A 27,610-nucleotide genomic window follows, 5' to 3' on the forward strand; every position below is an offset into this window, starting at 1 on the left:
ATGTGATAACTTTTAGAGAAATGACTGAGGCATGAGTCTTCTTCATAGTTCATGTTTCAACATTCCTGTGAAGAATTTTGTGATGTTTTTTTAATGGCAAAATTTTTCCATAGTTAATACTATCTGACTATCAGGCTACTGGTAAATTGAGAAAAGACAACTAGTTGTTATTGATTTCTCTATCTTAAGCTTACTGCAGTTAATCGAAGAGTATTTTACACCAGGGTCATTCTATACCAAGCGGTACAGGAGGAGGAGAGAGAAAAAGAAAAAATTGGTTGCTCGATCATCTCAGAAAAATTTTATATTTGCTAGATGAATTCCCTAATGTATAGTGGGCTCAAAAACGTTTTTTAAAAAATTTTATTCTTCATTGTTTAGAAACACTGGCTATTTTTGTTTCAGATTGTAAATGTTTTTTTGCATGCACAAGCATCTGCAATTTTTTAAATTAGTCACTAATGGGTTGCCCCAAACCTTTCAGGTAAGAAGCATTTAGTTCAGTGTGTGCTGGACTATAAACTAAAACCATGATCACCTATGTGAATGTGTTCCTTAATGTATTTTCAATGGTTCAGATTTATTGGTTTCAATTTTTAAAAACTCATTTTTTGAACAGTATTTTGCCAAAGAAGGAGTAATTACTTGGTCTTAAATTTTTTTGCTATTACAGTATACAGTATAGTTACTTTCTATAGAGTACAAATGGTGAGAAACTTACACTTGCAAAATAAACTATTTAAAAAACGGATTTTGTGAGTTCTTTGGCCTGCAATATCTTTGTTAAGAGACCAGATAGAAATCTAAGACTTACACACTTAATGTATCAAACTTCAGTATAAATTTCAACTCTGAGATTCAATGAGAAGTTAAGTGGAAAAAGTTACAGATATGAGTAAAAAAAACATGTCTTAATATCTGCAATACCTGGACTAATGGAATAAAGTATATTAGTTATATAATTTCCTACAGCAAGTATCAGATGCAATTGGAGATCATAAAATGAAAGCAGTGCTTTTTGCCGATGACCTGATGTTATGGGGAAATTGCGAGAAGAAGGTGCAAGAGCAGTTAGATGCATGGGAGGCAACGGCAGCACAATATGGAATGCATTTCTCTGCAAAGAAAAGTGAAATAATCGTCACAACAAGGAAGAAGAATAGGCCAAATGTGGATATAACTTGTGGAGGGGAAAAACTACAAGTGGTAGAGAACTTCAAGTACCTGGGAAGCGTGATTGAAAGTAAGGGGGGAAACGCAATGGAAATAAATGAAAGGTGCAGAAAAGCAGGGCAGTTCTACAAATGCATTAGGGGGCTTATTTGGAGCAAGGAGGTGCCACAGAAATCCAAGGGAATTATATACTGAACCTACTTTGTCCCCATATTGGCATACGGAAGTGAGACATGGGTAATGCACAAAAGCGACAAAAGTAGAATACAGGCTAGTGAAATGATGTTCCAGAGGAGCAGGTTGGGTGTAACAAGACGAGACAGATTGCGAAATGTGTATGTGAGGGAAAGACTAAATGAGGAACCAGTACAGGACAGGATAGAAAAATCAAGACTGCAGTGGTATGGACACATGAAGAGAATGGATGAGGGAAGAATTCCAAAGAGGATGTTTGATCTGCAACTGGAGGGGAAGAGGCCCAGAGGAAGACCAAGGGATAGATGGGTGAAGGGAGTGAAGGAATGTGTGATGAGAAGAGGATAGAACTGGACGAAGGTGGAAGAAGGGAAATGGTGGAAAGACAGAACACGATGGATTGGCTTGTGTTCCCGACAGACCCAGCCAGTGGCTGGAAACTGTCCAAGATGATGATGATGAGTTATATAATTTAAACACATGACATTAAGTAATGAACAATTAGTTGTTGAAACAGTCCTCTGCAGAAAGTTTCAGCAGGCTAGCAGATAGCATCTGCAAGTCTGTAGAGGTTCACAATCAAGTCTGCCTTCAGAAAAAAGACGATCGATGAATTTGATGCAGAATGGCACTTTTTTGCATCAAGCCATGGGAAGAATGCATGTGGTGGTGTTGGGGGTGCAAAAACACTAGCTGTCCCAAAAGGTAGTCTGCAGCAGACCTGTGAGAACCAGGTCTGGACACCTCAGGAAATGTTTAAATTTTGTAAAGAACAGGTAGTAGGGATTACCTGTATTTTTGTAAAATGAATGGAAATACAAGAACTCTACACCAATGTCTTGCAGGAAAGATTCAACACTTGTAAGAAGATTAAAGGCAGTTGATCTCTTCATTGACTATCAAAACCAAGATGTGCATTGTGTTAAATTTTATCACACACCTGGACCAAGGATCTCATTTAAAAAAGTTGAAAGGGATCAAGTCTGGATGCATGTTAAAAATGTACGGAATAAGCTGTCTTCCCTGGAATTTACAACTGCGACTGGGTGAAATTTTAACCTAACAACCAAACCCTGTTGTTCAATGAACAATTTTGTAAAAAGTGATCATAGATATGTTTAAATTGTGTAACTGACACTCTATATCTATTACTCCAGATGTTGCAGATATTAGGAATTGTTGTTTTGACACATATTTGTAATCTTTTTTTTAAATATATATATAACTTCCCATTGAATCTCCAAGTTAAAATTTATGCTGAAGTTTGACACATAATGATGTATTAAGTGTGAAATTTTCAGATTTTTATCTGGTCCCCTAACAAAGATATTGCAGGCCAAAGAATGAAAAACTTCAAAAAATCTGTTCTATAAAATAGTGTATTTTTGTAAGTGTAAGCTTCTCACTATTGATACTCTATAAAAAGTAACTATACTGTGTAGTGTAACAGCACAAAAAATATAAAGGCTTATAAGTTACTCCTTCTTTGGAAAAATACTGTTCAGAAACTGACTTAATTTGCAACCAGTAACTTCAAACTATTAAAAATATATTAAGGAATACATTTAGCTAGGTGATCGTGGTTTTAATTGATAGTCTAGCGTTGTTGAACTAAATGCTTTTTATTTGAAAGATCTAGGGCAACCCTTTACTGAATAATTTGAAAACTGCAATTGCTTGTACATGTGAAAGAACGCCAATGACCTGAAACAAAAATGACCCCTGTTTCTAAATGATAACCAACAAAAAATTCTTAAAAATATTTTTGGGTCCATCAAACATGAGGGAATTACCCAGTGAATATCAATGTTTTCTGAGATGGTCAAGCAACCAGTGATGGACCACTTGGAATGGACTGTGCCAACAGATACATTTTGCTTTTATTTATGAAGCACCTTCTGTGATCATTCTGGATATATGGATAAATAGTATGTTTGTACATTTTTGTTTTTGTAGATTAAAATGGTATTTCTTTATAAAGCTGGCACGCAATGTATTTTTGGTGTTTCTGCCTCTTGTTTAGATATTCAGCATACTACTGTTTTTTTTTCCATTGTTGTTAGCGGAACTTGAAGTCAAAACAAACATGACTGTACATTCATTCTTGGCAGTTTTTCACCTGTTTTGAAATCACTCTTTCTTATGCTGCAGTGGCATTATTTCCACTTCAACTCACTTTCTAGAGTTCAACAGAAACAGAACTGCAGTTACATGTGTTCTCACTCATTATAGTGTTTTATGTTTATTTATTTGTTTTTCCATAAAGTTTTTGAGCTTTGCCAATTTGTGAATGAAATATTTGCAAATCAGAAAAATAAGGGTTTAGGACAATGATGCTCATTACTATTGACTTTACTTAAAGTACACCAAGAAGAAATTTTACAAAAAAATACTGTGTGCTTTACTCTTCACGAATGGGTAGGTCCTGAGAGCAGGAGACAAAGATGACTCCTGTCACATGTTCAGGAAACTACACAAAGAATACTTGAAGTCTGGCCTGACAATAAATAAAAAAATAACTGAATCCATGGTAGTGGGTGAAGATGAACAAGAAGATCTGAATGTAGAATTCTGCAGAATTGAAACTGTCTGTACATTTAAATGCTTGGGCAACACTTCTGCAAAAATGGTACAAGTGCACAAGACATCACAAATAAAATTGGGCAAGTGAAAAGAATCGGTGACCAACTTAACTCCTTGCTATGGAGTGACGAAATTAAAAAGTAAATTAAGATCTTGCTGTACAAGTCAGTCATAGAGAGTGTCACTACATATGGTGCTGACAAATGGGAGTGAAACAGAAAGGCGAAAAATAAATTAATGTTCTTCTCCAGACTGGAACATGACAGAAATGAAAGAATATGGGAAATTACAGGATAAAAAGGCACTATTCTCAATACTGTAGATAGCAAAATATGAACTTAGTAAGACTACCTCGAATGAAAGGATGATAACGTATGGCCAAAAAGAACATATGAGTGGACACCAGCAGAGTGAAGAAATGTGGAGGACCACCTAGAAGATGGATGCAGAATGTTAAAGATGCGATGAATGCAAGGCGGATTCCGGAAGAATATAGAGCAGTGAGAGATGGTATGAAAGTTAAGAAGTGGAAGATAATGACCACTGCCAAAAAGTACCAAACTCCAAATTGGGTAACATTAAAAACATAAATCCAATGAGGTGGAAGGGGGAGGGGGTGAAGCAAAAACCATAAAAGCCGCTGCTCAGCAGACAGGCATAACAATACTGTTTTTCACAGATCAAGTTTTGTTTTTAAACAATTATTAAGTATTCAATTTACATTAATTAATACGTATTTGGGTGTGATGTTTTTTTCTGTAGGAAAAGTTCTTTCTTACTGCAGTGTAATATAAAAGATATGTGAAGGGTATTTGCAGTGATTGTCCTTTTTTCATCTGAATGAGGATTTTGTAAAATGTTTCTGTTGAAACCTGTGTTGTCATTCCCATAGTGAATGTTATTTATCTGTCAGTGAAAGAGTCTCATTATATATATATTTTTTTCTTTTTGTTTCAGAACTGATTCACCTTCAGATGTGCATCCTAATATAAGTACATCAGTGCCAAATTTTCCATATTCATTGTTGGATGATATTACTAACCATTTCTGTGAAACACCTGTTGTAGCAGGGCAGGATTTAAGAAGTGGTCGAAAGTTGGGCACTGGAGCATTTGGTTCTGTTTATCTTGGAATTTTACCAACAGAGAAAGTTGCTGTTAAAAGATTAAAGAGAGATGCTATAAATGTTGAGAAGCAGTTCCAAAATGAAATACATACACTTTCAAGGTAAACAGTCTCCGGTACATAAACTGTTGTCATTAATGTTTCACTGCAGAGATTATGTTATGAAAGCATTAATCTCAGTACTAAAAGGTGTGCTGTGTCTCTGATCGATTATTATATCATAAAACCAAGAAAAAGTTGAAGATTAATATAATAAAATAAGCAGCATTTGCATTGCTTAGGAAGGAAATCCAAGAATTGTACTCAAAGAAATGACTGCTTAACATCACACTGAACAAAACACCCTTAGAGTTAAACAATCACATCAAACAATTTGTATACTTTATGACATTACTGAACTGGTGTAATATTATATAGAAACCGTAATAGAAAAGCAGCTACAAAGACAAGACCCGAAACTGAAGAAACTATTGAACATAAACCCACACAATAGGAACAACAGACGCCACCACAGAAAACATACATTTTATGAAAAAGTTGCTGATTTAACAGAAATGAAGTTCTCAGTTCAGGAAGACACACTGTTCCAAAAGGCACCCAAACACAATCTAAACACACACATCACACAAAGAACAATAGAAAAGAAAAGTGAATCTATAGTGAAACAGGAAGAAAGGAAAGATAGAGGAAATTTCAGTGCAGGACTAACCAGAGAAAGGATGGCAGGAGAAATCAGACAGATTATTAGAAAGAACAAAACTACCCTCAATGACCGCAAGACAACCACAGAGGTGAAAACAGCCAAGGACATACATAAATAACTGGAGGAATATAGTGCAATGGTCACATGGACAAATGAGGGGAACACAATGGTAGTCCTGCTTGAGAGGGACCGCACTAAGAAAAAACTAAAGCTCTTAACAGAAAACCAAATGACAATGCTAAAAAGTGATCCCATTCAAAGAGACATACAAAAACTATTTAAAAAACATCAAGTCCACCATCTCACAAAGCCAAAATAAAGAGAACAACATAAAAAAACCATGAGTGCCCACCTTCGTAGTCTACCAAAAATTTTCAAGCCCAGTGTTTGGACCAGACCTGTGATAGATTTCAGAACTGCACCAGCATATCATTTAACCACACATTTGCAGACTTTCATCCAAAAGCACTACACATATGAGGTGTGATCAAAAAGAATAAGAATTTTTGTTTTTCTTAAAGAATTTTTATTTATTCATCAACATCAACATTATCACCTTCAAAGTAATCCTCTTCCGTTTAATACACTAATGCCAGTACTTTTTTCAATCTTGGAAGCACTTATGGAACTCGCTTTTTGTTATGGTGTTTAACTCCTTAAGTGATTTTGTTTTTATCTCATTGGTGGTGGCAAAATGATATTTTTTCAATGTTGTCTTCAGCCTTGGGAATAGAAGGAAGTCGCAGGGGTGGGGGGTCATGTCTGGGGAACATGTGACATCATTCAATGCATACCCATACAACAACTGAAGAAATAGTCAAGACAATTGAAAAATAACTAAGACAGACAAACATTATCCCAGAAACAGGGACCGAAGAAGTCTCAACCATTTTGAAAATAATCAAAGGACAAAATTATTTCAAATTTAAAGATGAATTCTTCATCCAACAGGAAGGACACCCCATGAGATTACCCATAAGAAGCTTGCTGGCCAACATCATCCTTAATCAACTAGAAAACTAAATCTTTGAACAAATAATAAAGCCAAAACAGTACAATGTAATATATTAGTACCACTAAGCTGATGACATAATTTGTGTGGTGGATGAAACACCTGACCGGAAACTACAGTTACGCAGATACATCAGTACTGCTCATCCAAAAATCCATATCATCCTTGAAACCAAAACAGACAAAAATAAATTTTACACAGACTGAGTGGAATTCCAGTGGATGAAGAGAGCTGTGCGCAAGAACTAAACATAATCAAACACTGTAGACAAGCAAAACCATAAAATAACACAGCTGACACCAAACACATAACAATATTACAGCATAACACACCAGTAACAGCCACCCAACAGAGAACACACCAAGAAAGCAAGATAAAGAAGACACAATCATCAAGCAAAAATTGCACACACTAACATTTGACAACAAGATAATATATAACATAGGAAACATTGTGAGCAAATGAAGTATAAATGTGGCACATAGAACAAACAGTAAACTGCATAAAAAATTAAAAATACCCAACATCACCACAGATAAGTATAACAAAGCAGCTCTATACCAACTAACTTCAAAGACTTTGTGCAGACATACAGAAATTTCAGGATGAGATACTTGGAACATTTAAGTGCTCTGAAAATTTGACAGCATACACTCCACATTTGCAGACCACCTCATTAAATACAACCACCACCTCAGTGGCATAGAAGCAGACCTCCATGTTCTGACACACAGTAATCACCTGTTTCATTTGTTAACAATAGAAGAAAATTATCACATCCAAAAAACTATTGCACAGAGCAGGAAAGCCATCAATGGCAAAACAGTAATCTGCAACAAAACATTATTCAACACTCTAAACAAACTATCAAACAACACAGAATAATACTCCATCCCCATCCGCCCTCACCCACACATAAACAAAGTCAAATTTCACGGCCATCAATGAAAAACAAAACAGTGAAATAAAAAACTGTCAGAAGCACATAAGAAATCTGTCTAATTCGCAACAAGGTAACAAGACACACAATACACCAATGAACAGGAGAAAACACGAGTAAACATTGTTAAAATATGAAACATAATCATAAATAACAAAATAATATGAAAAGGATAGATTGCTACTCAACATATAGCAGAGATTCTGAGTCACAGATAGGCACATCAAAAGACTGTCAAACAAGTGAGCTTTCAGCATGCCCCCCCCCCCCCCCCCCCCCCCCACACACACACACAAACTACCATAGTCTCCGGCCTCGGTAGCCAGAGACTGTGGTCAAGTGTGTGTGTGTGTGTGTGTGTGTGTGTGTGTGTGTGTGTGTGTGTGGGTGTGTGTGTGTGTGTGTTTGCATGAGTGCACATGTGTATGTTGCCTAATTCTGATGAAGGCCTTTTGCCTGATGAAAGCTTACTTGTTTGACAGTCTTTTTGTTGTGCCTATCTGTGACTCAGCATCTCCACTATATGATGAGTAGAACTCTGTCATTTCTATAATACTGTCATCATTCCATTCTGGATTTTCCAATGTTTTTACCACACCAAATAGTGCAGAAAGTGGAAAAAAATGTCAACAGGAAAAAATATATTTAGCAGGCAAATAAAAACCAACCACAGTGCAGGAAAACCAAATATGGCAGTGGTAAGGCTAGAAAAAGGGGCATATGATATGATTTCACAAGAATATGTATTTTAAAAGATGTATTTCTAAATGAAAAATTCAGAGATGTGATAAGGTGTGTGTGTTATTTAAATAGCAACAAAGTCCAATGTAACATATTTCTTGCCCTAAATAAAACCTGTATATATTTATTTCAGGAAAAATAAAAGAAAATGGTTATTAAAGCGAAGCAGTAATCTTTAATTCATTATTATTTTTCTCCAAGTGCAGAGAGACAGTGTAAATTTAGAGTATGATACACCAATGTTTATTAATGAAAGCATGATCATATGGCCTATCTATTGAAATTTGTGACTGCATTGAGAATTTCTTGGGAAGGAGGGCACTACATGTAATATCAGTTGGAGTGTCGTTCACAGGTATCGAAATAATTCAGGTGTGATCCAAACAAGTATATTGAGACACATGCTGTTCTTGTTGTATTAATGACCTGGGAGATAATATTAATAATAACCTCAAACGGTTTGCAGATGATGTGGTTATTTATAATGAAGTACTATCTGAAACAAGCTGTAAATTATCCAGTCAGAGCTTGGTAAGGTTTCAAAATGGTGTAAAATTTGGCACCTTGCATCAAAAGTTAGGAGAAGTAAATTTTGCACTTCACAACACGTGGAAAGTAGTATCCTGTGACTATAGTATCAGTGAGTCACAATTGGAATCAGTTGTCTCGTATAAATACCTGGGTCTCAGAATTTTTGGGGATGTGAAATGGAATGATCGCAAAGACTCAATTGTAGATACAGTCTGGTGACAGATTTGGATATTTTGAAATGCAGTCAGTTTACAAAGAAGATTGCTTACAAAACTCTTATGCGACATATCATAGAAAACTGTTCAAATATATGGTCTAATACCAGATAGAACTTACAGGGAATATTGAATGTATACAACACAAGGCAACACAAATGGCCACAGATTTGTTTGACTCATTGGAGAGTGCCATGGAAATGCTGAAAAACTTGAATTTGCAGGCATTTTGAAGCCAGCTATCTTGTAGAAGACTTCTTACAAAATGTTTCAATAACAAGTATTAAGAGAGGAATCTAAGAAAATACTACATCTCCCTGTATATTGCTCATTTAGTAAAGTAAGACAGGATTAGCCCCATTACACAGGCATTAAGCTGTCATTCTTGTTACACTCCTTACATGAATGGAACTGGAAGAAATCATAATATGCTTGGTACAAAGGGAAGTACCCTCTGCCATGCACTCCACAGTTCTTTGCAGAGTTTTGGAGGACTGAGATTATTTTATACAGTGCCAATAAAATAGTGGTCTATTGTTCCCTGATAATACACAACTGTTCTGTGAAGGGTGGTAGTTAATGGAGACCATCCCATTCCCATAATTGTTCCCTGAATTTTATTTTTCATGGAGGCATCAAATATGATGGAAATGTGAAGGAATAGAAAGTAGGTTATGGTAATTCAGCTTTTTTCGCAAGAGTACTGGGAAGAAAATGCTTCATAGTGAAAATTTTAATATAGAATTAGGCACAGTACAGGAAATGGCAGTAAAGAAGATTGCTTGGATACACTCTGGGTATGTTCCCTTTTGCCTTTCGCCATTGGCTTTGTTGTTGCAAACTAATGAACAAGGTAATGGTGCACTCATAAGAGGTGTGATGTCATTAATGTCCAAGATTGTGTCAGATAATACACCAAGGAAGCACAATATGGCAAAAAAAACATGACATGCTGTCAGGTCATAACATATGGAACAAAATGCCACAATGTTAACCAAGTCATAAATGATTCACTTGGGGAAATAAAGAGAGGCCCACTGAGCATGGTACATAAGTGCTGAAATAAAAAAATAAATAAATAAACCTAGGAAAGAAAATCATTTGGTGTTTTACAAAAGACAAGATTGCAAAAACTATTCATTTTGCAAACATGACAAAAATATGTACGAATGCGTGCTCTTGTGGCAATATACATTTGTAAAATATTCTTGGGTTTCTCACCATGTCAGGTGGTCACATGATGGGGAATATTTCAATCAGATGGATGGTGTCGTAGTGGGGAGCCCATTGTAGCCAGCCTCTTTACGGAGCATTTCGAGGACATTGTCTTGGGCATGGCTCCTGCAGAGCCTAGTTGTTTTTATTGCTACATAGATGATGGCTTTGTTATATGGTCTCATGGACATGAAAAGCTGGAAGAGTTTGTGGAACACATCAACAACACCCATGACCACATAAAGTTTATGATGGAAGTAGAGAAGAATGGTTCCTTGCTGTTACTGGATGTCCTTGTTCACCGTAAACCCAGTGAGTGTCTCAGTGACAGTGTTTACTGCAAGTCCACCCACACTCATCATTATCTGTACGCCACCACCCAGCACAGAAACAGTGTGTTCTGAGTACCTTTGTACTTTGAGCTGAAACTGTCTCGGATACAAAAAACCTACCAAACCAACTGAGCCACTTGCATAAAGTTTTGAAGGACAAAAGTTACAACAACATACAATTTCACAAGAAGTTTCATCTAAGCCATGAAAGCAGAAGGCCTCTGAAGAAGACACAAAGAACATTGTGTTTTTATTGTTTTGTGGCTCAGTAACAGGTTAGCTGGCTCTGAAAGAGGTATAAAATTTACACAATCTTCAGATCCACAGCCCGGCAACTAATGAAGGCTGTGAAAGATGGTATAGGCCTCAGAACACCTGGAATATACAGTATAGGCAGTTTTATGTTGATCAGACTGTCTGCACTATTGAACAGTGTCATACAGAACATGAAAGGTATTTCTGCCTACGCAATCAGCAAAAATCGGCTCTAGTGGAACATGCATAATAAATGAAGCCGTAGAGATGAAACTTTAGGACAACACCCTCAGTGAAGATGGTTGATTGCAACGGAGTATGGCCTGGGATCCTGTGATTGGGTGTCGAAGTGGGTGCAGCAGTCATGCCACAAAACATTACCATTATATGGTGCAGGACTGAGTGCCAGTGATGTCACTGATGACAGTGCGGATATATAGGCATGACAGCATCATCCATACAACAGTCAATCACTTGACAATGACGGAGGAGATCTCTGCCAAATGCTTGTGGGCAGCTAACCACTTGACGTGGCTTAAAACCCAAGAATATTATATTAATGAAAAAAATGCTTCTAATTTCAAAAGATGATTACTGGTAGAGAAACTTGAATGAAAATTAGCTGGTGTAGTGAGTGACTGATATCTGTGATGGATGAGAGGGTAACCAGGGCTGGAGGTGCTGGCCCATAAGCGTACCACAAATGGTATTCCCGTTGGTTTGCTGATTACATTTTAGAAAGATTTAGTTACACGAGACATACTTTAAAAATTCCAGGATATTATGCTTTGAGAGGAGATAGCCATTTTGAAAATTTTTGCAGCTCAGCTTCAATGCTGGAAATGGCATTTAATGTGTAGGTTTCATAGACTGATGAATTAAGAGAGTTATGAGTATTATTTAGAAACAAGAACTGCAAAGACAAAAATATATATGAAGTTGTACTGTACTCATGCTGGCAGCTATTAGGATTTAGTAGCTCGTAAGAATAGATTGAAACTAATCGTTACGAGCTAAGGATGGGTCTATAAGTGAAAAGGGGATAAACATGTTTTGAGTGAAGGTACCAGGTACATTATACAAGCATTTTGACTAGAATAGTATGCTTAAATGATAGTATGACATTTGAGGAGGACAGGTAACTTCAGTGGTGGAAGACATTTGAATAGTTTTGGAATAGTGAAGGACTTGCAAGTGGGTACTTATCATTGCATTCCTACCTTGTTGATGTGACAGTACCTGTGCCTCAAAAACAACTTGTTTTGCAGCACACTTTCTGCAGTTACATCTAGGATTCAGCCTATTAGATCCCTCCCAACACTTCTGTTGCAGTCAACCTAACTACATCGTTGCCCTTGTCAATGTAGTACATATCCTGCTGCCATTCTCTGTCTTTACATTATCGAGCATATACCTTTCTCTATGACCGTATTTGGAAATTCATAATATTCTCTTATTTCACACCTTTCATTTCTGTTGTTACTCTCCATTACCACTTTTTCCATACCTGCATGATTTGTTTTAGGTGGATTTTGTCCACTTACTGTCCGCCTGCTTAGCTGGATGGTAACGCACTCGCCTTCCATGCAAGGGCGCCCGGGTTCGATTCCCGGTTGAGTTGGAGATTTTCTCCGTTCGGGGACTGGTTGTTGTGTTGTCCTCATCATCATTTCATACTCATTACCGGCATGTTCACCGGATGGGGCCTCCCAGCCAACGATGCCATATGCTAATTTTGATTTCCATTGTTCACTTATTTCCCAATCTATCCACTTTTCCAAACCTATGCCCACTCCCCCAAGCTTATTTTCTCATTAATATTATATGGGCGAATTTTATAATTATTGAAGTAGTTCTGAATTGATTTGAAGGGAGGAGAACTTTATTACACACTAGATTAAAAGAAGAAGTCGGGTGATGGGATCCATTTATGAAGCGATGGTTAATTTGATTATGATGGGCAGTATTAGAAGAAAAATTGGGGAGAGAGACAAATGTATATTTACAGTTAATGGATTCAAATGGACATAAACTACAGAAGCAACACAAATATGAAGAAACTTGCACAGGATAGACTTGGGTGGGGAGCTTCTTCAAACTAGTTTTGCGACTGAACACTATAGCAACCAAACATATCTCCAGGTCTGTATTTTATTACACTGTTATGGTTGACTGACGATATGTGAGAAGCAGCTTGAGATGTGGTAATCTTTCTTATAGTCCAACTTTTAGCAATCATTGTCAGATGATTGCAGCTGACAACGATGACCTTATTTGTACCACAGTTTCCTTGCATTCAGCAATGACTATCCGGAGGAAATCTGTATGTTGCAATCTGGAATGATGATGCTAAGGATGTGTATCTTCCCTTAAACAGCAGCTTTGGTAAGCAGCTGACTCCTTCAATCCGGTGTGAGTGATTATTATTCAGGGACCTTCAGCCAGTTCAGACCCATAATATATCCCTGTAATTCTATTAGTACTGGCTTTTCTATGAAGTTAATTAATACCACGTAATTCTCAAAATAACAGGCCACTTTTTCAGCATCTCAGTACAGATGTTGTGGCTCAGTAATTTCATGCTTAGTAAGTGGTTCATGCTCTGTTCACAGCATGCCACTTTGCATCTTTGCCTTTACTGCTTTATGGTATACATATATGGTGTTTGTGTCATGTATTTAGAGATGCCTATCTTTTATTTTCTATTGGTGTTAACAGAATTTCGCAAGTCTTTGCTAATAACTCAAAATAGTAAGATTAATTACAACAAGGAAAGAAAAGTCTGAATATTTATGTTCTGTATTTACTGCATTTCCTACACAGGTTTAGACATGAGAACTTATTACCTTTGGTGGGTTATTCATGTGATGGCCCCAATTACTGTTTGGTGTATGAGTATATGAGTAATGGATCACTGCAAGAAAGGCTAGCTTGCCAGGTCAGTGAAAAAGATAATCCATTTTTATATTCACATCTTTATCTGATACTCAGTATTTGAATTTTCTGTGATTTTTAAATGTTGAGCAACATTTGTTTATAAATTTCTTAAATTAAGACACAGAATAAAACATTATTGGGTCGTATAAAAATTTATTGTCTACAATAACATTATAACCTTTAAGCTGCTTATTTCGTTTTATGTTTTCCATCTGCTGTTTCATTACCTACCACACACTGGAAATAACAGGCTGGAAGAGCTGTTTGATGGGCTGTAACATAAGAATTCTGAAGAAGACATACATTTCTTGTTAAAGAAGGGAAATGTGTCATCATTGTGAACTTATCAAGAGTAATAATAAAATCAATATTTTTTAAAAATAGATACCATAAAAAATAATGATTAAGAGCTTGTGTGATTTTAAATTGGGAACTGATAGTTGAGCAGATTAACATTAGCATTACCCATTTTGTTCATGTATTTGTAACTTCAACCAGCAGAAATCATAGCAGAATGCATCCTACACACAGTTTGCAAACTGACTTGCATTGTCACAAAAGCATCTTTTATTCTACATGTTTGAAAGTTTTACAGTGTGTAGATACATCCTTTAGGAACCATATTTTCATTTCTCCACATAATTTCCATCCCTCTCAACTGCTACGCCACCTCGGAACCAGCGGCTGTATACCCACACGGTAAAATTCGGGACCAACCTGTTGGAGCCACTGTTTGGCAGCATGCACAAGGGAGTCATCATCTTCAAATCTTGTTCCATGACGAGATGATAGTCACATGGAGCCAGGTCAGGACTGTAAGGCGGGTGTTGCAGTGTTATCCATCCGATTTTTGTGATCGCTTCCATGGTTTTTTGACTGACATGTGGCCATGCATTGTCGTGCAACAGCAAAACATTCTGCTTTTGCTGATGTGGTCGAGCACAACTCAGTCGAGCTTGAAGTTTCTTCTGTGTCGTCACATATGCACTGGAATTTATGGTGGTTCCACTTGGCATGATGTCCACAAGCAAGAGTCCTTCGGAATTGAAAAACACTGTAGTCATAACTTTTCCAGCAGAAGGTGTGTTTTTGAATTTTTTTTTCTTGGGTGAATTTGCATGATGCCACTCCATTGATTGCCTCTTTGTCTCCGGTGAAAAATGATGGAGCCATGTTTCATCACCTGTCACAAACCTTCCAAGAAATTCATCTCCACCATTCTCGTACTGTTCCAAAAGTTCACTGCATACCATTTTTCTTGTTTCTTTGTGAGCCTCTGTCAACATCCTGGGAATCCACCTGGCACAAACCTTTTTTAACGCCAACACTTTCAGTATTCTGCAAACACTTCCTTCCCCTATCCCAACGTAGCATGACAATTCGTTCACTGTGATGCATCTGTCATAAAACTGTGTGACTAAGCTTTTCAGTGTTGCATAGCTCAGTCTAATTTGAGCTCTGGGAGCATCAGGTAGCTGTTGGTGTGAGCTGCTTAAGAGATAAAGTTCTCTGCTAAACTCTACAAAAGTCTTCCTGACACTTACCAAATGATTTGGCAAACTTATGGGCACTCTGCCTATAATATTCTCAAGTTTATGAGAGGCTGACGTAGTGTAATGAGGGCCTGGAGGAGTTGTATGATGAATCCTGCTCTGGATGGCCATCAACCAATAAAAGTGATACAAATGTGCTTAATGTTCATGATTTCATGAAAACAAACCATTGAGTTAGATTGCTGCTCCAGTTCCCCTACAGCCCTCACATGGCTTTGGCATACTGTTTCCTTGTTCCGAGAACTGGGTCTGGCCTGAAAGGAGTCTGTTTTGTGACTGTAAAATGGGAGCAAGAATTGTAATGAAGCATGTACAGCCATTATTCACTGTGTATATGACTGCCCACATTGATATTACATTTTCATTTCTTCTACAGCTTATTATTTGTGAATAAACTCATATTCAATTTAGTACATGAAGTAGATTTGTAATTTTATATGCTGCAGATTCTGTGAAAGGCACGCAAAAATATTTTAATACTGTGGGTTTTCCCAATGCACTAGGTGAATGTATCATTCTCAGGTCCGCTGCTGGATCCCATTCTGTAAATTGCATAGTATTTCGTCAAGGCAACAGCCCAAACATCTTTTGATGCTTACTTCTGGTGAGGGCTGAAAATAGTGATAATCATTGTCTGTGCTGCAGAAGTTTTCTTATGCAGATTGCGTCCAGAAGTCGCACATGTGCAGTGGTGTGGCAAACCAGATGGGTGACTACAGTACATTGAGAGTCTTCTTACCGGGAACTGATGTGTACATCTGTGCATGGACAGTATAACTCCTGCTGCTGCTGCTGTTACATGTTCCTATGCTGGCGAGTTATACCGAATTGGTTGCTGTTTAGGTCCACTGCTGTGTTGCTATAGAGCCATTGCTGGAAATACTTGTCTTGGTTGTCGCCTTCAGATGGTGGAAAGTGCAGGGTGCCAGACTGTGCCGAAACGCAATTCAGAATCACTGTTGATGAGCTTTTCTGTCATGCAGATATGTATTATCTTCTTTATGGTACAAGAGAAAGAAACTGAGACTATACTCCTGATCTTTCTGTTCATCTTGTGATGTCCTGGGCTCAGCCACTGTTGTGCTACTGCAGATTAAACTTGCTGGTATGAGCACATTTGACAATGCATTCATCACAACAGTCTGCACTGCGTAACACATCTGGCCAGTATATGGCATTCTACATGTTTGCTGACTCTCATATGTCTTGCTATTCTGGCATAGCAATCTTGAAAGCTTGCCAGAAGGCATGGAACTCAATCTTGGCCCACAGTCGACACTCTTAAAGATACAAACACTAGTATCAATGTCTGTGGCACTGGTCTCAATGTGCCGAATACCAGGCTCATCTCATTGGCCACTTAATGCTCGATACAGCACTATAACACTTGCTGTGCCATGGCTGCATTTTCAGTTTTATTTTCATTGTGCTCTCACACTGTTGTCATTACTCACTGTTGGTTTTGCACTCAGATTCTCTATGTCTTAGGTCTTCACTCTTTAGATTCTCATTCAGATTTTTCTATTCTCTTTTGTCGAGTTTTCCTCTTGTTGATGCCTTCCTGTTCACAATCAGTGAATCGCTGTTGATGACCTCTGGTCAGTCGGTCCAGCCTCAGGGGGTTTCAGTAGTCATTTCTGACTTTCTGCCAAGTCTTAGGCACAATAATTGGTGACTAAGTGAAAGGTTGGCAGCATCCCATGCACACTAAGCCTGTGCAACTTGTGAAAACAGCAACAGCTGCCATTGTGCAGCAATTGTGGATAGCTGACCACCCATATTTCCACCTTCTAATGGTGCCTAAGAAGAATGGGACAAGTATTTACTGTGACTGAAATAGCACTTCGCTGCCTTTTGGAGCTATGCTGATGCTCTCGAATGGTTGCCCTTCCTTTCTTGGGCTTCCCTGCAAACATTTCCCTTAACAAAGAAGTTGGCTCCTGTCAAGAATCAGGTCGTGCTCACATTCGACGAGATGTGCTTGTTGCTTTCAAATTATTTTTCACAATGATTCTATGCTGTTACATCAATATCGTAAGCAACCAAGTCGGTCGTATTGCTCCTGGGTGACCAATTTACAGGGATTGAATTGCTGACTTGATTACACTTGTGCAAATCTAGCTTGCAACACCTTATATGCCAACTCTTTAATTCGAGAGCACAGCAACCCTCAAGCTGGACTGCACTTCTTTGTATTGTATTTTGAATCCCACAGGCAGAAAATAAGCATCTCATGGCCCAACCACAAGTGCTAGCAATACAGACACAGCATTGTACCCTGGGGGAAATGTGGAGGATGGGGGGAGAGAAATACTCGTAAACTGTTTCGCAGGTGAAGTCTTCATGATTCCTTGATTTCAGGTGTGTCAATGGCCTCAGACCTGACAGAGACAACCCGTTGGTATGGGCAGTGACTTCAAGGAATAATAGATGAACTTCACCAGGGTGATTCTTTCACTACCAAGTTGTTTTATCAGTCTCACAACTGTGAATGCCAGCGTCCATTTTCAGATAGACACTGAAACTGCTGTTTCCCTGATGAACCTCCATACATACCTAGGTTCTCCCAACCTAGCCCTGCCCTACTGTACATTGATCACCTATGATGACAATTCCATACCCCTCTGGGTAATTCACAATTGCCACCTTCAAAACAGTCACGTGGCTGGTCATGCTGTTTGTTGTCGATAGTTACTCCATCAGCAACAGTTTTGGTCTGGATGCCTTCATGTTGTTTGGACTCTCCATCAGTGAGGAGGTTCAGGTCATCTCTGACTCGCTTCCTTTCCAGCAACCTGACAACCTTTGTGCCACTTTTTCACCAATATTCGAACCTGGTCTGAGGTGTGCCACAGAGTTCCAGGCTCATATCTCCTTGAATCCAGGCATTGTGCCCTGTTTCTGATGGGTGTAACCAGCATTTGGGCTACACCTCTTATAGTTATCAAGAATCCGAGTGGTTCCTTATGGCTGAGCAGAGACTTTCAATTGACAGTCAACATCAAGACACAAATGAACACTTACCATGTAGCATATCATGATGATATCATTACAGAGCATGTTGTGGAGAAAATTTTTCTAAGATAGACCTTCTGACACGTTGTTCACAGATCATGCTAGGTTAGGAGTCGCAAAGCAAGCTCATCTAGGTTCCCCAGAACTAGCTCTGCCCTCTTGTTCATTGGTCACTTATGGTGACAGTTCCATTCCCCTCCAAGGTCAATTCATTCCGCAGATGCCTGTAACACTTACCATGTCCATACCTTCTTCCACTAACTATCTTGATGACTTAATTATCATGGACACTAGGCATCAGGACCACCAGCGAAGTCTTTGCACCTTTTTTGCTATGTTGCATGGCACAGTGCTAAAGTGCCATTTAGACAAATGCCAGTTTCTTCAAGAGTAAGTGGAATGGATCCAGCCCACTGACATCAATGTCACAGCTATTGACTCTTTACCACACCCCTCAAACTTACAGGAGCTGCAAGCTTTTTTGGGAAAGGTAAATTATTAGTCTAAGTTCATTCCCCAAGTGACTCATACCATGCATCCGGTAAAACACTTGGGGAAGAAAGGCATTCAGCACTGGTGGACAGCAACCTGTGAGTGTGCTTTCAAACAGCTGAAGCATATGCTGCAGTTGGCACTCTGTCTTATACCCTTTTCAGCATCAGTGGTTCTGGCTATGGATGCCTCCCCACATGTGGATGCCTCCCCACAGGGCTTTGATCCGGTGCTGCTTCATAAAATGGTGATGTTACTGAGCAATCAATTGTCTGTGCATCAAATATGCTCACACCCAGTCAAAAGAACTACTCATAGATAAAAAAGGAGCTTTAGCTATTGTCTTTGCTATTAAAAAGTTCCATATTTACCTTTTCGGAACTAAGTTTACACTCATTATGGGCCACAAACCACCGGTGGCATTATTTGGGCTGTACTCCCATTTTCCTGAACAGACAGCAGCATTGCATACTTTTCCTTTGCTCCTGCTATTATACAGGGCTATTACAAATGATTGAAGCGATTTCATAAATTCACTGTAGCTCCCTTCATTGACATATGGTCACGACACACTACAGATACGTAGAAAAACTCATAAAGTTTTTTCCGGCTGAAGCCGCACTTCAGGTTTTTGCTGCCAGAGCGCTCGAGAGCGCAGTGAGACAAAATTGCGACAGTAGCCTAGAAAGCGTATGTCGTGCTTGAAATGCACTCACATCAGTCAGTCATAACAGTGCAACGACACTTCAAGACGAAGTTCAACAAAGATCCACCAACTGCTAACTCCATTCGGCGATGGTATGCGCAGTTTAAAGCTTCTGGATGCCTCTGTAAGGGGAAATCAACGGGTCGGCCTGTAGTGAGCAAAGAAACGGTTGTGCGTGTGCTGGCAAGTTTCACACATAGCCCGCGGACGTCGACGAATAAAGCAAGCAGGGAGCTAAATGTTCCACAGCCGACGGTTTGGAAAATCTTACGGAAAAGGCTAAAGCAGAACGCCAGTTCGGCATTTCTTAAACAGGAGATTGGAAAACCGATGGCTCGGTCGTGGTGGAGATCATGATCAGCAATTCATGTCATGGCCTCCACGCTCTCCCGGCTTAACCCCATGCGATTTCTTTCTGTGGGGTTATGTGAAAGATTCAGTGTTTAAACCTCCTCTACCAAGAAACGTGCCAGAACTGCGAGCTCGCATCAACGATGCTTTCGAACTCATTTATGGGGACATGCTGCGCCGAGTGTGGGAGAAACTTGGTTATCGGCTTGATGTCTGCCGAATCACTAAAGGGGCACATATCGAACATTTGTGAATGCCTAAAAAAACTTTTTGAGTCTTTGTATGTGTGTGCTGAGCATTGTGAAAATATCTCAAATAATAAAGTTATTGTAGAGCTGTGAAATCGCTTCAATCATTTGTAATAACCCTGTACAATTAAGTACAAGCCCAAAGAACAACACACAAATGTGGAGACACTATCTTGCCTAACCATGGGAGCAGACTGGCTTTGATCAGAAGTAATCCTCTTGTTTCCGCATTGATGTGGAATGGCAACAAACTATGGATGGATTTCCCATTGCAGCTGCTCGAATCACTTCAGACCTGCGCCGTGACCCTATCTACATGCTCTGACGCACTGGGTCTGGGCTTGCCTCTCCCATTGTCTGCTGATCATCACTGATGTTTTTCTGATTGACACTGAGGCAGACACTCATTATGTCATCATTCTGACTGCTGTGTGGTATCAGGTGTTATAATTTTTATATTGCGGTTGTCTGCATGTGTCATAGATGAAAGTTCTCACACAGTGACAACCTAGTGGCCAGTGCTAAGGCCACAGAAGCCATGATGTGCCATTGTTCCACTTGCACCCAGCAACAGATTGCTCCATCTCAGTCTTTCACCCCCTGGCCCATCTGCCAGCTCATTGTTGTGGATACTTACTACCCATAAGTGTTGAGCTTGGCAACCGTGACAACAGACACTACTATTAACGTGCAACATATGTGGATGCCGGCTACAGCTGTTACCAACTATGGACAGCACCTTAACCACTGTCATTCCAAGGGGTTCGGAGTGCCATCATACTTATCAACTCTGTCCCTGTCTACCAACTACATCTCTGCCAGTGGTCCAACCAGACCTTGAAAGCCCATCTTTGCCAGTCCCACAACTGTACAAGTATAACTTGCTCTCCAGAACACCAGCAATATTTCCCATAGACACAGCTATGGAGGTGTAGGTCTCCAAGCAGTCTCCACAACCTTGGTCGTCATGTTGTCACCTTAGCTTATTGCCAGATGATCCCAGTTCCTCTCACCATCCAGTGGGCTTTGGTGCCAGGACACCAACATTTCTGCCAATTCACTTTGATCGTTCAGGATGCTTCTGGCACTACACATATGTTTCAGGGGGTGAGGGACCTGGTATCCTGGCCTGGTGATCTTGAAATCCTGCCAGAAGCCACAGAACTCAATGTTTGCCTGCAGGTGGCACTGTTAAAGCTACAAGCACTGGTATCATCATCCACAGCACTGACCTCGAATTACCGCAAGATCATGCCTATCTCACTGGCTAATTAATGCTCACTGCAGCACTAAAAAACTAGCCATACCATGGCCCCATTTTCAGTTGTATTATTCTCATTACATACTATTGGGTTTGGTCTCCGATTCACTGCATCTTGGGTTTTTGCTATTGGGAACCTTGCTTGGTCTTTGTTACCCTGCTGTGCCATCTCTGTTGCCCGTTTTTCTGGTTGTTGTTGGAGAACCACTGTTGACGACCCCTGGCTGGTCAGTCCAGCCTCAGTGGGTTGTGTTAGTCATTTTCGAGTTTCTGCCAAATCTCAGTCACAATATGTGCCTCATTCCCTGAGCAGAAGATCTTCTGTAAGAAGATCCAGCATGTTTCTCAGTTTGTCATACAGACAGGAGATACATGTAATATGTTTGTTGAACATTCTTGAAGAACAACCAAAAATGGCAAGAAGGCTGTAATAGTGGGTACCTCCATTTTGGTTTTTCAGGTGCGGGAATCTTTTTAGTTGAAATGGCGAATAAACTTTTTTCTCAAAATAAACCACTGTTAGATGTTGAAGCACTTCTGGAAGACTTTCCAGGAAGATAATGACTGGTACTCTCTGGACCAGAGAGCCCAATATACTGCTGAACTGTGTAAGGTGGTCACAGTTTGAAACCTGCAAATGTAGATTGGTATGAGCAGGCTTACACTTGTAGACCCATTGTTCTGTTAGCTTTCCTTAAAACAAAAATGATCAAACAGGGTAATATGCTGTCATTGCTATTGTAAATTGAATAGTCAGTGAGTGAACTGAAATGCTGAAGAAGAATAATAGGCATTGTCTCTGCTTCACACCATACACATTTGGTATGTATAACAACACCAAAAACAGGATGGTTTTAAGGCTGCCAACTGTAGGAACTTCTCTGCAAAGTTTCCCATGCCTTTGAGCTATTTATGATAATGAATACAAGCTGAAGCAATGGATTAAAATTTTTACTAAGGCTGGGTTTCAAACTCTGGTCTCCTGCTCACTAGGCAGATATGCTAACCACTGTGCCACCCTCGCATTGTGGCTAGCACAGCTGCACAGATTACCCTAGTATGTCTCCCTCCCTTAAACAAACTTCCAATTCTTTCAGCCCATCTTGATGTTTCCCTTCTTAACTTGTCTCAGTATTGCAGAGGCTGATCTGAGCAGCTATGTTAGCCACATTGCCAGGGTGGAGCAGTGGTTAGCACATCTGCCTACTGAACAGGAGACCTAGGTTTGAACCGTGGCCTTGGTACAAATTTTATTTCATTGTTTTGGTCATCATTCATTGTTGATCACAGATATAAGGGGTCGCATATCCATCGGAAGAACGGGCATACTGCAGCTATCCTACAGTACAGGGTCAACATTTAAACATTACTTGCTTCCTTTCACCCAGACAAATTGTGCAAATCAGTTGGTTCTTTTGCATTAGGTGTGGTCTAGAGTGGGTTATAGATGGCTTATAAAAGCACCATGTGTTCATGGGCAGTTCCTGAAAAAATCCCAAAAAAACAAGATTTTTGGGTATCAAAAGTACCAATTGTGGGGATGGCTATTTTTGTGATTCCTCTTAATGGCAAGTCATGGAAATTTTTACTAGATGTTCTTAAGATCATATTTTCAGAGAACTTTGAAACTTTTTCGGTATCATTATCTGTTACAGAGACCAGCTGTCCAAAATTACCATACTTAGGCAGAAAACTGGTTTTTAGCCATTTTTTACACAATGGGCCATAATTATCTAAATAATTAACCATAGAAAATGGCTCAAATTTTAACTGTAAATGCTTTAAACATTTACCTAGAAATGCCATTTTCCCATTTTCGAAATTCTTTAACTGTAAAATTATGACTTTTGGGCACCAAAAGTACCATTTATGGGGGTGGCCACTTCTTTTATTTTGTACTCACTGTTCTTAATATGATGTTCTCGGGGAACCTTGAAATGTTTCTCAATATCATAATCCATTGCTGAGATACAGAGGTTGTACATGATTGCCATAAGTTCTGGAAATCAGGGAATTCTAAACTTGTCAGAGACATCAGGGAAATTTGATTAAAACACTGGAAAAGTCTCATGTTTGTCTTAGTATATGAAATGTGCTTTGTTTACTGAGAAGTCGTGCGTCATCATGCATGGGCGCAGCTGAATATGTGCACTGCTTTCCTACTCCCTCTTTCTTACTGCTTCTCCCCTTCCTACCATTCCCCTCCCCTCATTGGTGATCACCTATAGTGTTGGTTTACACAACTCTTCCCTGCCTTACACACTTCTTTCAAGAGGCCTACTTTTTTCTGCGGTTATTTCTGAAAAAAGTGAAGGTATTTTAAATCTGTCCTGCAACTCCAAGGAAATGTGTATTTTTGTCACCAAATGAGTGTAATTTTATTGAAATAAAATAAAATCAGTGGTCTTAATGAAACACACATACCATCTGGCTTGCTTTCTCCATCTAAAAACAGTTCATTACAAAAGATGTTGATGTTAGTACTTAAGGTTTTTGCTCGGAAGGGGGGGGGGATACAGAAGTCCTTATGTATTGGTGTGATCTCAAAATTTGTCAGGGAAAATCGCTAAAACTTGTCTGTAAATCAGGGAAATATCAGGGAATTTCACTTGGGGAAACTTCCGGCAACCCTGATGTAATATCCAGTCTGAGGTCTAAATGTAGTTTCAACTGACACAACACAACGATTCTGGTCTCATCATAAGAGTTCTGAGGTCGCCAAACTGTGTTTTTAGTTGCTATTTCTTTACCAATAAAACTTTGACATTCTGGCTTGCATAACGGGCACTTCAGTTTCAACGTGGCCCAAGAAGTGAGCGTAACACAATAAGTAAAAAAATCATAAAATTCCATTAATATAAAGTTATGATAATATGTTGTGCATTTTTTGTAAAGCAATGTCAAGTGAACTTAACGTTGGATGGGAGGTGATTTTGTTTTAACCTCATGTTGCATGTACTTATTTGTTGTTTGTCTACGTCAAAGTGCGTAAATGTGTTCAATTATATAAAAAAAACTGTCAAAACTTTACTGATGTAAAGGACTCATTTTATATAAGCAGCACAATCTGCTGTAACAAGGAAAGGAAGAGAACCAGCTGAGAAGTGCTCCTGTCAGAGCACAAGAAAGGCAAATATGCCCCTCTTTAAATACTCTGACGGAAAAGTGGGAACCAGCTGCCTCAATCCTCATTCCATCTTCCTCACCAAAAATAGTGTCTTGTGAACATATTCACTCTTTTTTGCACTGATAGAGAGTAGCAGAGAGACAGTGTAGACAGTAATGGTGGGAGAGAGGAGACAGCAGTGGCAGCTTATCAAAGTAGACAAGGGAGGCCAGGCCTCCTCCCTAGCAGCAGTGGCAATAATTATTTTTACAATAAACATTTATGCACTTTTGTCAGTGAGTGTGAAAGATGTTAGCTAGTGTTATTTCTTCTAAACTGTCAGATTAGAGTGCTAGTCAAAGTGCAAAAGCATGATCTTAACCTAAGATGGTGGTGCGAAGCATATGGCGAGGAGGCCTGATACATGTCAAGCCACTTGTAAATGCTCGGTTACCATCATAACCAGTATGTCATTGCTAGAAACAGAAGAGAAGGTGCAGGCTGTGTTAGCTACGCAGTGCTGTGTACTTCCATGACACAGGAGGCCAGTTGCTGTGATGATGCCTTTCTAGGTTTCTCTTACATTAGTTTTCTTGTGTGCTGAGGTTTTTGATGATCTGAAGAATCTTGTCTAGAGATTTAATATGGTATGCTTCTTCTAAAGATCATCTAAGTAGTTTATTTCATTTAAAGAACTATCCAAACAAGTGTTTAGTATTTTGGAACATCTCGAACTGTTGAAAATTAGACACAACAATGAAATGAAAGGTAACAGAAAAAACATGAAAACTCTAATTGATGTCGTAAAGACTTTTGTGTAAGCAGGACTAGCTTTCACAGATCATGATGAGACAGAAAATTCACAGCGTCCCAGAAATTTCAAAGCCATTTTTAAACTTGGTCTTTGAAAGCACACTGGAAGAAAATGGGCTATTTCCATATACAGAATAAACTGATTGAATGCATAAATAAAAAAAATTGTGAATGTATACAGTCAAGCTTAGGTTGAAGTAATTTTTTATGCCTGTGTTGTGGAACAAACCAATAGAAAGTCCAAACAAGTCACAATGCGATATTGTTGTGAGGCTGGTGAACTGCAGTTGTGATGTTCAAGAACAGATTTTTTTGCTTTTCATCATGTTAGCCAAACTGGAACCACTGCTGCTTGATTCACTGTACTAAGTGGTGTGCTTCAGAATTATGGTGGTGCTTCCGTTTTGGCAGGATAATTAAATAGTCTGTGAGCTAAGGTTCATGAATTTGTCCCCCTCCCTCAAGCTCCTTTTTACTCACTGCTTTGCACATTGTTTAGTTTTGCAGCAGAGCTGTTCTTGTATAATACCAGAAATGAGCATTTCCTCCACACTTTAGGATATTGTTGCTTTCTTTCACAGGTCTTCCAAATCCACAGCAGTTCTGGCAGTATTACTGGTAAATGCATTCATTCAAACAGTGTAACAAGATGAAACTGTAACGTCAGAACAACATGTGTTAATGGAAAGTCCAGGATGGAATCATGCCGATATCTTAAAAAAGACAGATTGCTACTCACAATGTAAAGGAGACGTTGAGTCCCAGATGGGCACAACAAAAAGACTGCTATACATTAGAGCTTTTGGCCAAAGTGCTTTCTTCCAAAGTAGAAAACACACACACATTCATACAAGCACAGCTCACATAAAGATGACTACTGTCTCAGGCTGCTGAGGCCGGACTGCATACAGCAATTGACGCGTGGCAGGAGAAGCAATAGGGGTGCTAGGGCTAAGGAGGAGGATGGGATGGGAAGGGTGAGAAAGAGTAGTGTAGAGATGGGAGAAGGTGTAGTGTTGCTTGTGGGAGTGTGCGGGGTTGCGTTGGGGACAGGGTAGAGCTGCTAGGTGCAGCAGGGGGTTTGAAGAGAAAGGCGGGTGGGGTGGTGGTGTAAGCGAAGTAAAGGAGAGAAGTAGAGCATAAGAAAAAGACTATTGAGTACATTAGTGGAAAGAAGGCTGCGTAGTGCTGGAGTGGGAGCAGGGAAGGTAGAGTTCTCACATGTTCAGTTCAAAAACGATGGTGGTGTTAGGAAGGATCCAAATGGTGCAGGCTGTGAAGCAGTCATTGAAGTGCAGCATGTTTTTTTGGGCAGCATGTTCAGCAAGGGAGTGGTCCAGCTGCATCATGACTACAGTTAGTCAGTGACCATTCATGTGGGCAGAACATTTGTTGGTTGTCCTCCCCACACAGAAAGTGGCACAGTGGTGGCAAGTTACTTTGTAGATCACATGACTGCTTTCACAGGTAGCACTGTGTTGATGAGATAGGTGATGCCTGTGGCAGGACTGGAGTAGGTGGTGGTGGGAGTATGTATGGGACAAGCTTTGCATCTAGATCTGTTGCAGGGATAAGATCCATGGGGCAAGGGGTTGGGAGCAAGTGTGGAGTAGGATATTGCAAAGGTTCTGTGGGTGTTAGAATACCACTGTGGGAGGGTGGGAAGTATAGAGGGTGGGATGTTCCTCATTTCAGAGCACAGGTAGTGATAACCCTGGTGGAGAATGTGATTCAATTGCTGCAGTCCTGGGTGGTTCTGAGTCACGAAGGTAGTGCTCCTTTGTGGCCGTACAGTACGAATGTGAGAGCTGATAGAGGACCGGAGAGACAACACATGGAAGATCTGTTTTTGTACACATTTGGAATGGTAATTTCGGTCTGTGGAGGCCTCAGTTGAGACCCGGGGTATATTTGTAGAGATTCCTTGTCACAATAGATGTGATGGCCGTGAGTGGCTAGGCTGTATGGATGGGAGTTCTTGGTCTGGAATGGGTGGCAACTGTCGAATTGGAGGTATTGCTGGTGGTTGGTAGGTTTGATATGGTTGGTATCTTTCACATAGGAGGGTAGGCTGTGAGTAACAGACTGAAGGTGTTGGTCTATGAGAG

General features: G+C 39.5%; 1 protein-coding gene across 1 annotated transcript in view; it reads left to right on the top strand.

Annotated features, from left to right (window-relative positions):
• LOC126161732 (interleukin-1 receptor-associated kinase 4-like) overlaps positions 1-27,610 on the top strand; it is a 125,413-nt gene that overhangs the window by 50,169 nt on the left and 47,634 nt on the right. Inside the window, exons 5-6 of the mRNA XM_049917766.1 lie at positions 4,909-5,178; positions 13,844-13,958. Coding sequence (XP_049773723.1) covers positions 4,909-5,178; positions 13,844-13,958 — 385 coding nt within the window. The remainder of the gene's footprint in view (positions 1-4,908; positions 5,179-13,843; positions 13,959-27,610) is intronic.

The sequence above is a fragment of the Schistocerca cancellata genome, chromosome 2 (genome assembly GCF_023864275.1).
Source record: "Schistocerca cancellata isolate TAMUIC-IGC-003103 chromosome 2, iqSchCanc2.1, whole genome shotgun sequence".
Classification (NCBI taxonomy): Eukaryota; Metazoa; Arthropoda; class Insecta; order Orthoptera; family Acrididae; genus Schistocerca; species Schistocerca cancellata.